Source organism: Patagioenas fasciata, chromosome 15, assembly GCF_037038585.1.
Source record: "Patagioenas fasciata isolate bPatFas1 chromosome 15, bPatFas1.hap1, whole genome shotgun sequence".
Lineage (NCBI taxonomy): Eukaryota > Metazoa > Chordata > Aves > Columbiformes > Columbidae > Patagioenas > Patagioenas fasciata.
Window position 1 is genome coordinate 17,616,713 of NC_092534.1, and position 17,131 is coordinate 17,633,843.

Consider the following 17,131-nt stretch of genomic DNA (forward strand, 5'->3'; position numbering starts at 1 on the left):
GTATCTTAAAGCTTCGCTACGTTTCCGCGTACGGAATGTCAGCCGTGCCGGGGCAGCTCTCCACGGCGACTGCGTCAGGTGGGCCATTCAGCAGGATGGAGAACATTTTCAAATACCCAAAATGAAGAAAAGGTGGTGGAGATGTATTTTTGAAAGCCTTTTGTTTGTTTGTTTTGCTTTCAAAATAGCAGAACTGATGAGAATTTCTCAAGACTGATAGTGTGCTGGCACTGGCAAGTAAGCAGTTTAGCTAAATAGAAAGAAATCAGAAGGTACAGTTTTCAACTGCAAATGAATGTTTATAAACCAGAAAGAAAATGTGAGGAAGAGCGCTGAAAATCCTGTTTGACAGTGACAACACAGAGCAGACAGCTTTTATTTTAACCAACAGATTGGTGGGAACAGATACCATAAATCAAAGTGAAGGGCTTGAAACCTGCTGTAGTCTGTACAGATGTTCTCACTCAGAAAGCAGCTAGAGGGAAGAGAAGATAAAAGAAGGCTGTCCAGCTCGGAAGAAGGTTTAAATTTCCAGTCTGTCTTGACAAGTAAATCTAGTTTTTGTAGTAGTCTCCGATTTGCAACCTGAAAATTCAACATATACAAACCTTAAATGACAGACATCCGAAGGTGTTCAAGCAAGCCCCTAGAAAGGTGCTATACAGTATCACAAAAATATTTTTGTTTTATAATCTTAAATGCTTTTATATTGAATGAGAGGAGCAGAGACCAGAAACCATAATTGTTGTAGCTATTCTAACTCCGAAGCAGGTCACCCCTGCTTGCAGTCAGTGTGCGATACTCGTAATGCAAGGCTAAGATCTGAAACGCCACTTAGGATTTTCTGCTGTGGAAAAGATGTTTTTAATTATATGAGGCAAGGTGGGATTACCCGGACTCAGAAGGGTTATTTGTGAACGACTTCCAGCTAGAGCGATTGAGGGTTTCAAGAGCATCAGGAACATCCTGCTTGTCTTTGCTGATGGCTTTTTGTTCAATGAGCAAGAGGTGAGCGTTTGCCTTCTGTGTTGGTTTTGGTCCTTTGCACTTGGGAATACTTTTAACAATGCACGATGCTTGGGAGTATTCCAAAATGTGCTGTGGTTTTGGTTGGTGGTTTTTTGGTTGTTGTTGGTTTTGGTTGGTTTTTTTTATTTTCTTTGAACTGTGAGGTTAAAGATAAATAAAGGAGTAATTTGATACGTCTAGAAAATATTTGTGATAGCAAATAGAAACAGTGCTTCCTGATGCTCAAGAGACATATAATGTGCTTTTTTACAAGCACACTGCAGTTCTATATTACAAGACCCCCATCCAATATTTTCTTCTTTAATGGAAGGTAAATTACTCCGTCCACTTTTAAAACATCATCTCTTTAAGAAATGTGAATATCTTCAGCAGAATCTTTGGTACTTGTTGTTGCTTTGTTTTAAATTTTAAGTTGCTATCATATCTGCCAGAGAAGATAGGAGCTAGGAACAGACTGAAGAGGTGAATGTTTTGATGGGTCTAAATTGCTAAAAGGTTCATCTGGCAATCTCACCTTTGCAAAGAGGAAATCTGGGCTGCTGTACAAACGAGTTCCTCCCAGAGAATTCTATAGCATGAGGCTGGATGGGGCTCTGAGCAGCCTGGTCTGGGTGAAGATGCCCCTGCTCATGGCAGGGCTGGACGGGGTGAGCTTTGAAGGTCCCTTCCAACACAGACCGTTCCATGATGCTGTGGACAGAGACACAGGCAAGCACAAAGTCTTAGGCTGCCAACCTGAATCTGACTTCAAAACACTTCAAATCCTAATAGGAAGAGATTTGGATGTGTACGTGGTAGCACATCTATTGCTGAGTTTATTTGCAAAAGTATTGCGAGTTCCTTTAAGTCCCCCCTGTACTGCAGGTATCACACCCACTTACATAAATATACTTAAAACTACCAATAAACCATCTGAACATGATGACAACATGAGTAACGAAGGCAAAGCCACATCACTGTCACAGCGGGGTGGCTGGAGCACGGGCGGCCCAGCGGGTTAGGACGGCGGGGTCTGCAGCGCAGCGCGGGGGCAGCGGCGGCGCGTTCCTGACCGCGTCTCATCCTGTGCTGCGGCTTTACGGCCCTTATTAGATTACTACATTCATTTTCTTCTCCCCCCCTTTTTTTTTATTCCTCTATTAAATGCATGTTGAAGGAAAAGATACTCTCAGCATTTACCATTAAGAAAAATATTAATTGTTAATTTTATACTTACGGTATCGGCTTTTTCTTCAGCCTTGTCAGTATAATTTCTTTTCAGAATAAACACAGCACATAACAATAACATGCTTCCTCTGAATGCATCACTCATGGCATCAAGGGACCCTGAGATCAAGCAAAAACTTTAATTATGTCTTTTGAGTCTAGAATCAAGAAGGCACCTGATAGCAACCTTCCGAAGAGATCTGAAAAGGGGTTTCTGGTTTGGTTGTTTTTTAATGTTCAGCATTAAGCAGAAGGTACGTGTTTGTTCTGCACCTTTAACGTGAATGTGTTATTCAGCAAAAACACGAGGCGTGACCTACCTGTTAACACTGAGGTGGCTTTACCTCCGCGAAGAGCGGCGCTGGGGCTGTTCCACACATGTAGCGTGGTTTGCTTCCACCTTCTGAAATTAAACTATGTTGCTATGTTAGAGCCAGTTGGTTGGGAAACACCTTGGAGCTGCATTGAACGTAACTGCTTTGTTGTGCCAGTGTAAAAAAAGTCTGTAAAGAATGCCAGTGAATGAATGTTGGTGGCTGACATGATTAGGCGAGCCTAGAGCTCAGATAACACATTGCCAAGACCAAGTATAATGCCCTTTTCTTCTCACACACATTTAATTTGTCTGGTATTCAGTAAACACACATCTCTCAAATTTTATCTCTGAAAAAGCCACTCACTGACTTCATATTGTCAGAAACATGATCTCTTTAGGTACAGCCGTAGCATTTACACAGTGAAAAACTGGAGCGAGAAGCAGCAAAACAAGGTCTTTTGTTGAGCACAGACAAAAGAATTTTTTTAAAAATATTTTTATTTCTGTTTTAAATAGCTTGGTAAGACCCATCAACTGGTATTCAGAGTTCAGTTGTAAACAATTACAGTACGTTACTGCTGTGTATGGATTTTGTACATCAACACGTTTGCAGTGACAATCTAAGACAGCCCAGGTCAGCACATTTCTGAACTACAAACCAACGCTGCCGCTGAAACCACGCCAAGCGCTGAGGTTTAACTCCCTCCTGCGGCGTGAGCGAGCAGCATCACCAGCAACACCTGGAGTTCAGATAGCACTGTGTGTTACTCAGAACTCTCTGTTCACCTCATTAGGACAGCAGGCTTCAAGTTTGCTACGGAAACTCCTCTCACAAGTCAACAAGTGTTACAATAAATTTCTAAAATACATACAAAGTTGTAAACATCATTATCTGGAACAAACAAAAATGGTTTGTGCCAGCCTTCTCCATCTCCCCCCTTGCAATAAAACAAAATGTAAAAATATTGAGGCCAAAGACCAAGGCCACAGACTAAATTGTTCTGCATGGATAACAGCACAGCTCCCAGGAAGTATTGTGAGCATCGGCAATCAAAAGTAGCGTTAGTCACCAGCAGATAGCAGAACGCGTTTTCCAGAAGGTTCACAGAACACTCATCAACTTCAACTGATGATTCAGGCACTAAGTATTGGATTTACCTACTTTTAAGAACAAACGCTTAAATTACATCTAGGTATTTTTATGTTCGATAATGGGTAAAATTGACTATGACCAGAAAATTAAAAAACACTCATACTTTTACAAGTTTGGGTTTTAACTATTTTTACTATTAGGTTTATACAGATCTTCCACAAAGAAGGAAAACAAGATATTTGCAAACCAGACTATAAATATATTGAGATTGTGGAAATAAACTGAATCTTTTCAAGGTAGATTTTCTAGCAGTCCCTCAGGCCACCACTTTCTAAAATGTTCTAGCTTTTAAATGTATTTCATCATTAACAACAAAATAACCATCTGCTTGGTCTGAGTCTTGTACCACCAATTCCAGAAAGACTAAGATAGCGGAGATTTTGGAATGCACCGCGGGGTCAGTCAAAGTGCACACCAGTAGGATTTCCTTGGTGCAGGGTGGTGAAGGACAGCATCGTTCCAGCTCTTCCATATTAGATATCAACCTACACAGATTCTGTCCATTTTTAATACAGGGGAGTGTTTCTGAAATGAAACCGAATATCAGTATATGCTTATGCTGAGAAATTTTGGGGAGGGAAGAGAAGGAAAATATACACGAGACCAGGCCATAAAACTAAAGGAACAACCTGACAATAAGATGATTCATTAGCAGAGTACGTACAGGCTTGCTTCTTCCAAAAGTTAAAAGCGGATATACCTATCAGGAGGGCTAAGGGAGGAGACAAGGAGAAAGAACCAAACTTTGGCAAAGTTTAAGAAAGTGCAGTCTTTACAGCCCTAAAAAACCCCATAAAAACAAAAACACCAAAAAACACAAAACAACAGAACCACCAAACCCCAAACAGACAAAAACCCCACAACCCAGCACTGAGGAAGCAGAAGGCTGTCTGCAGAGAAACGGCCTCGTGGCGCAGGACCATGCACACAGATCCTTGCTCACACTGCACTGATACCACACTGAGAAGCAAAACACCAACTCTACTGCATTTCGCACTGTAATGTCAGAAAGTAAATAAGCATTTGTATAAGCATTCCAACATCATACTGTGAGAAAACACTGTATCTACATGCAGAGCTCTGTGTGCACACATTTAAAAGTACATTTTCTTTTTCAAAGCAGTACACTATAGTAAATTTCCACTAGTGTACATTTATAGGAAACCACTAGGCAATTCTCTAAATATTGAGTATTTCCTTAATTTGTTTTCTAATGGCAGGAATAGATCTGTGCTGTGTAGTGCAGGAAGGATGTAGACAGTGATGAATGACATTTTAGAAAGCATGAGTTGTTTAGTAGGACATTTTGCTTAGAAACACCCTTTTCCAACACCAACAGAATAGCAAGATGAGAAAGGATCTGGAAATAAGAAGGCATCTCCAGGCTCAGTATAAAGGTCCCTTACCCCTGCTAAAAATGTTGTTCTTCTGTCCGATAATAATCATCCATCCCAGCCCTAACAGGACATTTACTCAGAAAAGCAGTTGGCACGTCTGAGCTATTGAAGCCACAAAACTCCACACAAACTGGTTCTTAGCTGAGACACCTTCCATCTTTTGAGATGAATATCAAAGCATTTGCAGGAAGACAACAGTGGCCTAAACCATATAGTGTTTGATTTCCATATAGTTTCAAAGGACTGGCATCCTTCTGGTTCACTGTTCTCCCCCAGACAGTAAAGCCAACTGAGCGTTGTCACCGCTGAACGGTTCTGAGAGTGCAAGAACAGCGCTTTCGATTTATGGCCTCCCCAAGCTTAAAGTGCAGCATATTACATGAGATTTTAACACACCAAACTATCCTTTATTTGAATTTGAGAAGGAATGTTCAAGTTAGAAAGTTACCTTTTAGGTTTTAAGCAACAAAATCCAAGGCAGAGTACATAAACTATCTTGAAATGGATTAAATCCACTCACTTAAGACTTTATATCTTATATTCAATATACATATAATACATTAAAAAAATCCATCAGTTCACTTAGCTGTATTGTATATGTATTTAAAGTGATCCTGTAGTAAGTGATTAAAGGCCACTCACTCAAAGCAAATTTTGATTAAAGCAGGACTGTACGAGCTGGGCTGTGATACCGAGCGCAATCCGGAGTTCCGAGATGCCCTCTCGCGCAGGCCTGGCAGCAGTGAACAGACAGCCCTGGGACCCCACTGCACATGCATTTAAACTCCAATTTACAGTTGTTTTTTTCTCATGTTTCATTCTCCCCTTTAAAATCACCATGCAGAATATGCGCCTTAAAAACTGGATTAATGCTTTTATGCTGTTAGCTGCTCCTCTTGCCTATTAAGCTGACACACTTTTGTTGTATGTAACTATGGTTCCATAAATATCTGGTTCCCAAATGACGTACAGCAGAGTATAAAATCTTCCAGGCCAAACTGTTCAGCTGAAGAGACGAGGTCTCAAGTAACAACTAGAGGTACAACTGTGCCACTCAGGTCTTTATCTGGGCAGTTTAAGCACTCAGTTGTGGATGCAGGATTGTGTTTATGTGCAACTTAAAAAAAACACCATACAGGAAGAGTATTTCTTTACCCATACAGCTAGTTAGAGATTAAGATGCAGTTACAAAGTTTTCTTTAGCAATTAAGCCTGTCTTAACAGGCTCCAACCCCTCCCCACCTTTATTTCTGTACCTTCAGCTCTGCCACGTGAATTTAGGGTCAAGCTGCAAGCAGCCAGCAGCTCAGCACCCTAACTCGGACAAGGCACAGGCGTCTGGAGAAGTGCCCTTCGTTCTGCATTGGGGGTTTCAGATCCACATCACTGCGGTGTCCAGAGCCACAAACACTCCTGTTAGCACCGCTGGGAGGGGATAAATTGCAGCAGTGGGGCTGGGAGTGAATGGTATGAATGGTTTAACTAAGAGGAAACTTGTCAAAATAGTTACTTACTATATGTAACTCGTTATTATTTTGAGGTTTTTGGTAATTTTGTGACAAGTAATCATATGGTCAAAAGTCTAGAGGTTAAGCAATTAATAAAACTACACACCAGGGAAAAAGTTATTTTCTAAAATAAAGTAAATGGCTTTTTATCTCTTTCAACATCCAGAAGTTGCCAACCCATGGGGATAATAAAAACGCAATAAATCATTTAACATAAAAAGTAGTATATCTTACTTTCAGCACACAAATAAGGTTAAAAAATTCCAGCATTTCTCCCCATAACACTGATAACCAGCATCTCATCCTCCGTGTCAAGGACTGCTCTACACACGTGTGGTAACTCCCAAACACCACATTAGAAACTCCTCTGGGTTTCCAGGTGAAGTCAGTTCAAACTAACTGCAACATCACTTATTTTGTTTCCAAAATGAAGTAAGCTCACTAGCAAAAGGATATTTGGTGTGTGAATCACTGGCATGACTTTACTCTGCTTTATGTCCTCGTTTTCAACTCAGAATGAAGGGTGAGCTGAAAATGCATCCTAATGACCCTACCAATCCCTCCCTCCTTAGGTAAGCCGCTGGAGCACACGAAGCCACCTATACCGACTCCCTTATTGAGAATTTGGGACACTGAGTTGACACTTTGACCTACTACACAATGCGTTTCTCCATCTAAGTGGCCATGGGAGCATATTCCTGCAAATTCTTATTCACAAGCAGCTCTGTTGATTCCAACATGCTTGCTCTGTTCTTTGCCAAACTCTGTTGTCACAAGTTTGTCCCAAAGCCAAAGTCAACAGGCCCAGAAATTATTACTATGCTTCAGCGATAACCATCACTTTTTTCAAGGAAAGAACACATTCTTCTATAAAAAAGGTTTATAGTGTCTGTTGTAGTGCAATAAAGCTCATGAGATACTGTTTAAAGTTGACCAGTACCATCCCTGAAAGGGAACACTGCTGAGAATCATGCTGGATCCAAGTGTTTTAAGGCCCGATAAATTAGTTACTGTTAGATTCCTGGCAAGAATTCAATTCTACAAGAAACAGTTTCATTGGAAATGGTTGTAAATAGTACCCAGAGCACTCAGCTAATACAAACCCTAAAGAAAACAAAGGATCTGTGCTAAACAATCAATGGACCTCTAGTCTAGTGTCAATGGCAGACCTGCAGAAGTCCCAAAGAGTTCTGAGATTACGTTCTTTCCACTCAGATGCACATTTTCCTTACCAAAAAGAAGTCCCTATTGTTCTAACAGCCAGTTTTACTAGCAATTACACAAGTTTAATTTCTACTTTAGCTGTCTACTTCTCACAAAAACCTGAACTCTAACCTTGTCTGTTACTTAGTTAAGTTTCTATTAATGTTAAAAACAGTAATTATTGAAATCTTAGTACTCTTTTACCTTCACTACTGCATACCAGAGACCTTCTAGTGCAAAAGCTAGCACAGAGATTACTAGCTGTATGATGTGAAAATTAGTAGTCGTGTATTGTGTATTTGAAAGCATTTTCTCAAATCCAAGTGTTTGCTCTGAAGATACAAGGGTTAAGTCACAAATACAACCCCACGGTTTCTGGCTGTTTAAGAGTCCCATAGAATATTCATTCAGTGAGGCAGCTGGAATATACCAGAGATCAGGAAGTCCACCGAGCTCCAACTCTTGAAGAAATGCAAGCTGCAACTCATTCTCTTTGCTGCTGCTCATTTCTAATTCCAGAAACTGCAGGTTATACCACAAGTTTCCCAGCCAGAAGTGTGCAAAACATACGAAGTTGTCTCCTGGACAGTGTGAGCTGAAGTCTCCAGCAAAACTGCAAGCTTTCTCCAGCCAGCCCATTACTGAAACGCTATTAATGCAGCGAGAAACCCTATCAAGATTGTCTTTCCCAGAAGGAAAACGCAGATGAAATGAATCCTTCCAAGAAGCAGCTGCACTGAAGTTCCCCACTGCTGATTCACTCAAACTCAGAGGCATTTCCTTGCCAACAGCAGGCAGAAGTACGGTATTAAAGAGAGAACAGTTCCTGGTGTTAAAATAAAATAATGCTTTTTGTAAACTGTTCCTATGATTTTGAGAATCGTTCAACACGGAATGTATGTGCATCAGGTGAGCTGCTGCCTTGTGATGACCTGCGCCACTGTCACATACTTGTTTCTGCTTTAAATCTTCTTTCTTCTTAGTCCTAGAGAAGACAAGCATGGCTTTGGTGTTTCACAATGGGCTGAGCTTGAAGAGGAGCGTGGTTGTAGTTGCAGCACACAGCGCAAGCAGCACACCAAGTCACATGTCAGTGGATTTCAATATGGACCTAAAGAGAAAGAACGCAGGATGTTATTACACTAATATCCCAGTTTTTTGGTGTCCTGAATATAGAAATTTTCAAAAAATCTTTAACATCAAGAAAAAGAATAACCCAGCTGCAGAAAGCAATAGTCATCCAGACAAGTCTACTGGCTGAGCACATCCAAAGGGGTGAGAAGTATACCCAAATATAAACTTTATTCTGTAGTTTCAGTTTAATCTGCTACAAACTCTCTTCTGGTAACAGGCATCAAAGTGAGCCAGCAAACACGCAGCTAGAGGTATTTGCTGCCTAACAGTCCGACTTTCCTTAACCAATAGAAATGCAGACCGTAGCTGATTAGAGGCCTAACATTAAAGGCAAATATTAAAGTAAACTTCCTGTAAACAGAAGTGCATGCTGAAATCTGGCACACAGCACTGGAAATAACCACGTACCCTGTGGAGCCTCCCAAACGGAACTGGTCACACTGGCTGCACCAGCACAGTTAGAGGGTACATAGTTATGACAAGCTGATGGTACAAGAGAACTATTATGTACCAACACAGATAACAAGCACAGACAAGGCATTTTTAGCCACCAAGGTTACTAAGCTTCATGTACAGTTCCAGGCAGCATGGCTCAATTTCAAGCTTCAGAACTTGATGAGGATGAGTCCCAAAGGTAACAATATGAGATGCCACATTTTGACCTCTTCCCATTTCAGCTTACCTGTTACAAGCCACCGACTGCAACCAGACTTGTCTTTCAGCGCTTGGCCACTGGCCAGCTGTCAAAACTTTCATTACAGCTGTGTTTACCAGGAGAAAGAAAGTGTCCAGTCTCCGCCAGAGCAGATGGTTGTTGTGACAGTCCACAGCCTGCCTCTCTTGTCAGTTAAGTTAAGAGCAAAGCTTTGATTTCATCATAAAACTAGGAAACTTCAATCCTACAAAAGAGCGAGACCTCCCAACACGCATAGGTCACAGCTGGTTTAGGGAGTTATGTCTTTGCAGAAACAAGCTCAAGAGAGGAGATGCAAACTTAATTTGAACCGTCATTTTCATACAATGACATTATTATTTAAAACCTTTTCCCTGCTACAATCGTTCTTGACTTAAAAAGAAAAAAAAAAAATGATGGAGGAAATTATTTTATTGGCTCCTTGCAGGGTGTCAGGAATGCACTATGAAAATGCGTATATTCACAATTCATCGTCTGTAAGTTAACCACGGCTTAGTAACACGAACAGACTTCAGAGGAGGCAGCGGCACGTCCACTGCTCACACCAGAGCGAGCCCTGCAGCGGGGCACCCGCAGCGAGCCCCGGCGCTGGCCGCACCGGCACGGACCAGGAGCGCAACGGCCGCCCCAGGCCGGGACCCGACCGGCGGCGCTCACCGTTAGCCAGGGGAAGCGGGAACGGCTGCGGAGCCGCCGCCTCCGGGAACGGCAGCACCGGGCAGGGAGCCGGGACGCGAGCCCGCCCCCCAGCCCCGCCGCGCACCTGCAGCCGCACGTTGAGCATCATGGAGGCGACGATGTAGAGATAGGGGAAGTTGATGCGGAGCTTCCAGGCCAGGTCGAAGAAGATGAGGAGGGTCCTGGTCAGCCCCTTGCAGAACACGCCGTAGGACCTGGCCGCGGCCGACTGGGAGAGCCTAGCAGCCAGGGCGGACAGGCCCGCCGCCATATACCCCGCCCGCGGCCCCGCCGCGCCGCCCGCGCCCGCAGCCGCCCCTCCCGCGCCCGGCGCTGGGTGTCGCCAGCGGGGCGGAGCCTCCGCCGCCGACGTGTGGGCGTGCGTGACGCTGACGCCGTGCGTTGGGGCGACTGACGCGTGAGAACGCGCCGCTCCCCGCTGCGCATGCGCACAGGGAGGGGCGGGGCAGCGGGCTTGGGGGCTCCGCCCCCCGCCGGGTGGGGTCTGCCGCTGGGGGCGTGGCCTCCGTGCTGCGGGGTCGCAGTCGGAGCGGGAGCCCCGTGGGCGCTGCGGCGGTGTCGGAAGCCCGTTCCCGGTTGAGCTGGTCCCTCTCAGCTGCGGAGGAGAAGCCTGAGGGCTTGACCCAGGAGTGTGCTCTAACACTCTCAATACAAAAGCTTATGGATGGGCCTGTAAATAGTCCCATTGAGAAACCAGGCCGCGGCTCGCGCTCTCGGGAGCGGGACAGTCACAGAACACAGGGTGTTCCAAGAGCTTGTTGATGTGAGGAGTGAGGACGTGGTACAGGACCCTCCGGCCCGGCCTGCAGCGGCCCTGAGGCCTGGCGGGGCGGAGCAAGGTTTTAAACGTCAGAACCAGCAAGTGAAGCTGTCCTTAATGCGATTCCCAACCCTCTCCAGCCTCTGAGCAGACCCGAAGGAGCACATTTGGATCTTAGGCCCCTTCTTAGTGTGAAAAGTCCTGATCTACTTCCTACAGAGCCAGTTCTCCAGTTTTGGACAGCTGCAGGTCACCGCTGTCTTCTAAGTCGATCTGACTGAATTTCAGGCTGTGGAGTTTAATGTCTCAGAGTTAAAACATCCTACTCTTACAGAGCAAAACGCCACAAATTCTGGTCAAGAAGCTCTCAGAATGTATCTTAAAACTTACCTTCTCATCTTCCACAAAGCATCCCAGCAGATTCAGAGCTCTCCAGATCCCTCTTCAGTCACAGACTTGGGTCAGTTCTTCAGTCAAAGATGCACGATCCCTCTGAGGCCAGCACTGATCGGTGCTTTCACATCTTCCACGCGCTCGGTTGTCTCGAGCGTACCTGTGCTATTCCAAAGAGGGAAAATGTCAAAGGACTTGTCGTCTGCACTGTTTTCATTCTGGAGAAATAGAAGTAATAGCCCTCACTCTCCCCATGAGTTCACTCAAAAAGTATCCTTTGGGTTATTGTTACAGCAAGTCATGCAAAAAACAAACAAGCAAAGGCAGGAGCCAGAAGTTATGTATATTATTTACAAAGTTCACGCAAAAGCTTGCAGCTCCACGGTGTCTGAACCTCTGTCACAAGTTTTCCAAAGACAGGTATTATATCATGCTTCTGCACGCAGGATGGTGATGCACACAGCGGCGTTGCTGCTGTGCCGTGTGAGCCGTCCCGTCCTCCTGCTCCGTCAGCTCAGCTCGTCTTGTTTGTGAAGAAAGTGATGTATCTTCTTTTCTCACTCATCTGAGGATTTTAATAACCCTGCCAGTGCTGGAGGCACAGTCCAAGCAAATCAGGTGGCCAGGTCAAAGCTTGTAGCCTTCGGTCTTGATTCACGTGAAAAATGGACAGTGGCAGGCAGTTCAATACTGAACTTTTACCCTTTTTCTTAATACTTGAAGGCTGATTTCTGTGAAATGCTTGATAGCAAGACAGGTAGAAGTTGAGGGGAACTTGCAGTTTACACATCTGTGTACTTCGGTAATGCCTCACCTCAGGCTTACAGTTACAAAAAGGCTTATTCCCATATTTCTGCTGAGGGAGTTACAGCGATAAAAAACTGAAGTGACACAGAGAAGTCTCAGGTCCTTGTTTATAAATATATAATGATGTCTCTATTCCAAACAGCTTACAGCCATATACAGGGATTTCTGTCTACAATCCCACTGCCTTCAACAACGGTTCTCACTGTTGTGAGCCCTGTCTGTTACCGCTTGCGAAACCTGAGGGCAGACATAAGTGAATGCAAAGCCTTATGTGGTTCTTATAACTGAAATTCTTCACAGAAGAGTTATTTATCAGAAGTTACCGAGGGCAAATACAGGACTTGTTTCTGTTGTCCACTTACACCAGCTAAATCATCTACGCTAATATCACATTAATGTGGTGCATTTATTTTACAGTGTTTCATTACTGATGTATGGATTTAGATACTAACATTTGATTTTCATGCTCCTTTAATCTGTTCTGTCTGATGCAGCAAATGCTGACATTTACAAGTCGTGGTTCCTGGTTCATGGCTGGCTCTGGTTCCCCTGGAGCAGACCAAGCGCTGTATTTGAGCAGCGTGCATATCACACGCTACTACAGGTTTTTTCAACACTCAGGAAACTAAACATGCCAAAATGTCTGCCTGAAATACCTAGAAACTTGGGACCATTACTTGCTGATTATATTAGTCTCTACCATTAATTTTATGTCATGGTATGTCCCCAGCTTTAGTGAAGATACTCTGGATTTCCTCCCCAGCAATAGTTTCACTTTTCTAATTAAAACTGTGTTCTCTGTTAGCTTGATGAAGAAAAACTTATAACTTAAGAATTCAAAGGTCATAAGCAAAAACTTCAGAATCTCAGGCAACTGGATTACATCTGCATCTTTAAGCATCAGCTGCTATCCAAACAGCCTGCGTAAGTACAACTATCCCGATGGAGAGGTGGGAAGGCAGAGGGGCTCAGTGACGGGCCACAAAGGCAGGTGATACCACAGGTGGAGCTGAAGTCCAGGGAGGAATCTGGGATGCCTAGTGCTGTGCATTAAGATTTCTTTCTAGTAGTTACTATGACTCTAATACTACATCATTAATCACCTGTCTTTTGCCACCAACTCAAGACAGGATAAAATCAAGCCTGAAGTGCAATTTTTAAAGACAGTTTTCGTAGCTATTTCAAGATGGGAAAGCATCTGGAAGCCCTGTTTTTCTTCAGGAAAAGAAATCTCTCTTCAGTTGTTTTGCGTGGGGATTTTTTGCTTCTGATTTCAATACAAGTGTCTAAAGAAAGAAAAGCACGATATGCTGAAAACCTTATTCCACCCTCTGAGACTTTGCGATACCTTTGTGTTTCACATCATTTTGCACTCGCACTTCAATCCAACCCCTGGTTTGAAGTGGCTGTGAATTACAATTAAGCATTTTGCCCCTAAAACAGTTTTTATGCTGTCAGTAAGGACAGAATTTTACTTTTGACCTAGATATGGTATCATGTTGTTTCCTGAAAACAACTGAACAGAACTGGTGTCAGCAGGAAGCGTGATCCAGGAGGAAGGGAATACACCTATGAATCACTCTGAGGTGGTGTGTTTGTTTCACTGATGTGTTTCCCTGTGTGCAATGGGTGTACTTGTACTTCTCTACTTCTCTGTGCATTTGTTTGTGGCTTTATTAATGAACTGACATGTTAAAGGAGACAGTAATACTTTGGGATGAAAGATATTACACAAGTGCAAATAATTATTGTCTCTGTAATGCTGATAGTCTGTGTCATGGTGAGTAGAACTTTCCAGTATTGCATCAGCGTGATTACCCTGCCACTCCCCATCCACAAAGGACAATAATCCTCCTTTGGTGCCAGCACATACACAACACACACAGTCAGGCAGTATCTGAAACAATGTTAAATAATGATTTCCTCTCGATGTCTAAGAAAAGATTTTCAACAATTGTAATGGATGACATAAGGTGGTAGACTGTGGAACAACATTAGGACTGATCTAAGCCTCCAATGTACAATTAATGATTGTTTCAGAATTATGGAAAGTTTTAAAATTGGTTGTTGTTACTGTCATTCATTCTTTTCTTTTTACATACTCTGTGTAGTGCATTTGGAACTATTCTATCTATAACTCAGCACTCCTGTCATATCTGTCAAACTGGTAATTTTTCTGTGGGTTATTAACTTCTCACTCCTTTGTCCTGTCTTTCATTCTGTTCTCTCTTTTGTCAAACCAGTGTTTCAATATGTTCCCTGTGTCCGTCTCTCCTCTCTTTCTCAGCGAAAGAAACATACCTGCGAATAATGTTAAGAATTTGTAGCACCATGTAAATTATTTGTTTCTCTTTAAAAACAAATACACTACGTACTAGTTAAACAAAAAAGATGCAAGAATAAAGTAAAATGTAGCTGAAATGTTTAATGACAGAATAATTACCACATCATGTATTCTAAGGACCATACACACAAGTAACAATTTGTCTTCCAGGGCAAATAAGGAAAGATACCAACTAGGATATCAAATGGAAAATGTTGAACAGTAGCAAAAGGTTCCTCTTTATCATAATTGAGAAAATACAGATTACAAACGTGGGGAAAAAAATGTATAAATCTGTTATCATCATCATCTGTCCAAACTGTAGTATTTTTGTTACTAACAGTAAATATTTATCTAGGTATTTTTCAATGTTGGCAATTACATACCAAATTGGGTATGAAATTGTTAATTTAAATCAAATTCAAAGCATATCCTGTGTTTTAAGTATTTTTGTGATAATGCAAATAATTGATCCCAAAATAACAGAATGGAGGAGCACTAAAAAGAATATACATAAAAATATATTGCTTTTCTCATGGCAGGATCATAAAAGCAATTTGTGCTAATCTAAGTATTTTCTCTATGATAACCTCAATCCTTGTATTTGTGTGCTGTTTTGTGATAATATTGTAAATTTTGTTGTACCTCTTTTGCATGTAAAAAATTCTAATTATCCCTCTGTTTCACACTGGATAAAAAAGAATCAGTGGAAGAACAGGTAGGTGGTGCAAAAATCAGCGGCAGTTTCACGTGTCACTTGAATCTTTCCATGTTCAGGGCCTCCCCAGGACCATGACATAAATTAGACCTCAAGTCTGCTCTGTTTCCGTGCAGTACCTCAAAGGCCCCAAAGCTGCTGTGGCAGCCAAGCCCAGCAGGGGCACCGCGGTTCTGCCCACGCGGCTCTTCCGCAGCTCCCGCTGCTCCTGCGGAACAGTTGCCGGGTCACCGGCAGCAGCAGAGTCTTGGCTTTAGGGATATACAGCTTACATGATCAGTCATCTCAGCTTCCATCCGTGTGAGGGAACATGGACACACAAATGTTGCAAAAATAGCCTTTCAGTTGGCAGCAATAGCGGTGATGTTTTCCTCACTGATGTGAAATACCTGAGAATTATCTTTGCTCAGTGAAAGAAAAATGGAAGGCAGTAAATATGGAAGGCAGTAAATGTCATGGAAGGCTCTGTCCGCTTGTGAGGTTGCATTGAAATAATTTAGAAATGTTCTGAAATTAATAGATCAAATTGTTAGAAACCCACCCGTGAGGGTACACGGTACTGATTTCCGTGAACTCGCCATCCCTTTGCAGAAGCAGCACGTGCATGGGCTCCTTCCCCACACCTTCTCTGAGGAGTGGTTGGCAATGGAAACAAAGGGAATAGCAGTCATGTGCATCTGTCCAACCAGAAGCTTCTCTGCCAAGTAGAATTATGGCAAGAATTAAAGAAATTAAAAGACTCCTGGGATCATTGGACCTGCTTTGCTTGACTTTTACATCAATATTTCCTGAAAATAATTGGTTTGCTTAGGGAAAAGAGAAACCCAACGCGCTGTGTATCCTGACAGCCCCTGGGCTGTCCCGTCTCAGGACGACTGACTGACTGCACTGATCTGCTCTAAGGCTTGCCAGCAGTTAAGTAATGTTATAGCGCGTCAAGGGGAGGGAGGCGGCGTGGGGATCCATCAGAAGAGGGACATAGAGGTCCTGGCTCCGCGCTGTGCTGGCGTGCTGAGCGAGGGGACCGTCCCGCGGCGGGGGCCAGCTGGGGAAACGGGTGTCACCCACAGCGGCGCCTCAGGAACGTGGCGGGTTGTCTCTGGTCACTTGAGTTACATCTGCCCAGTCCATCTGGAGGACAAACTAACTCCACATTAACATGCCTTGGGAGACCTGAAGAACCAGGTCGGTGCACGATGGGTGCTAGGATTGTGCTGGCCCGTGTTGGGAGTGAAAGGCAAGATCCAGCGTGGTGCCAGAAGACAGCTTTTTGTTTGAGGGGTGTTTGTCATGACACGACAGCACGGGTACCAGGTGGGTTTGTCACCGGTGAGGTGCTGGCCAGGACCAGCGCCGGATGGAGGCGGCAGCTGCCCCGCCACCAGACGCGCTGCTCCCCGCGGCCTGTGCGCTGCCAGCCCTGCTCGCCCACGAGCCGCTTGTTCCAGCGGGGCCGTCACACGGCAGCATGGCTCTGTCTGACTGAAGGAAAAAAGGGATCACCCTGGGGCCCCGGGTGCTGAGGCGGAGGAGCCGCGGCAGGGCCCCGTGCCCTGGCTGGCTTAGCGGCACAAGCATGGCGGCCGCTCCTCCGCGGTGAGCGGGGCCGAGCGCGCCCGAAGCCGTCCCGAAGCCGTCCCGAAGCCGTCCCGAAGCCGTCCCGAAGCCGTCCCGCCGCGACGGAGACACCCGAGCGCTGCCGAAGCGGCTGCCCGCCAGGGCGGGGTGTCGCCGAGCGGGCCCGAAGGCGGGGCCGCGGGGGCCGAGCGCAGCCCGGCCGGATGTGAGTGG

General features: G+C 44.2%; 1 protein-coding gene and 1 long non-coding RNA gene across 2 annotated transcripts; both read right to left on the bottom strand.

The window, feature by feature from the left end:
* Positions 1–9: 9 nt before the first annotated feature.
* On the bottom strand, positions 10–2,417 carry LOC139829143 (uncharacterized). The gene is made up of 3 exons (XR_011741449.1): positions 2,246–2,417; positions 1,544–1,719; positions 10–585 (listed from the first exon to the last, which is right to left on the bottom strand). It is a non-coding gene; the product is annotated as an uncharacterized lncRNA (long non-coding RNA).
* Positions 2,418–5,486: 3,069 nt separating this feature from the next.
* Positions 5,487–10,648, bottom strand: SMIM10L3 (small integral membrane protein 10 like 3). Its single transcript, XM_065850459.2, has 2 exons — positions 10,404–10,648; positions 5,487–8,923 (listed from the first exon to the last, which is right to left on the bottom strand). The coding sequence occupies exons 1-2, from the start codon at positions 10,587–10,589 to the stop codon at positions 8,903–8,905; spliced, it is 207 nt and encodes a 68-aa protein (XP_065706531.1). The 5' UTR covers positions 10,590–10,648; the 3' UTR covers positions 5,487–8,902.
* Between the last annotated feature and the right edge of the window lie 6,483 nt (positions 10,649–17,131).

Excerpts from the sequence above, each read along its gene's own strand:
- SMIM10L3 (XM_065850459.2), bottom strand. The coding sequence starts at position 10,589 with ATGGCGGCGGGCCTGTCCGCCCTGGCTGCTAGGCTCTCCCAGTCGGCC. Across the intron at positions 8,924-10,403 it reads TGCTCAACGTGCGGCTGCAG|GTCCATATTGAAATCCACTG; the intron begins GTGCGCGGCGGG and ends CTTTCTCTTTAG.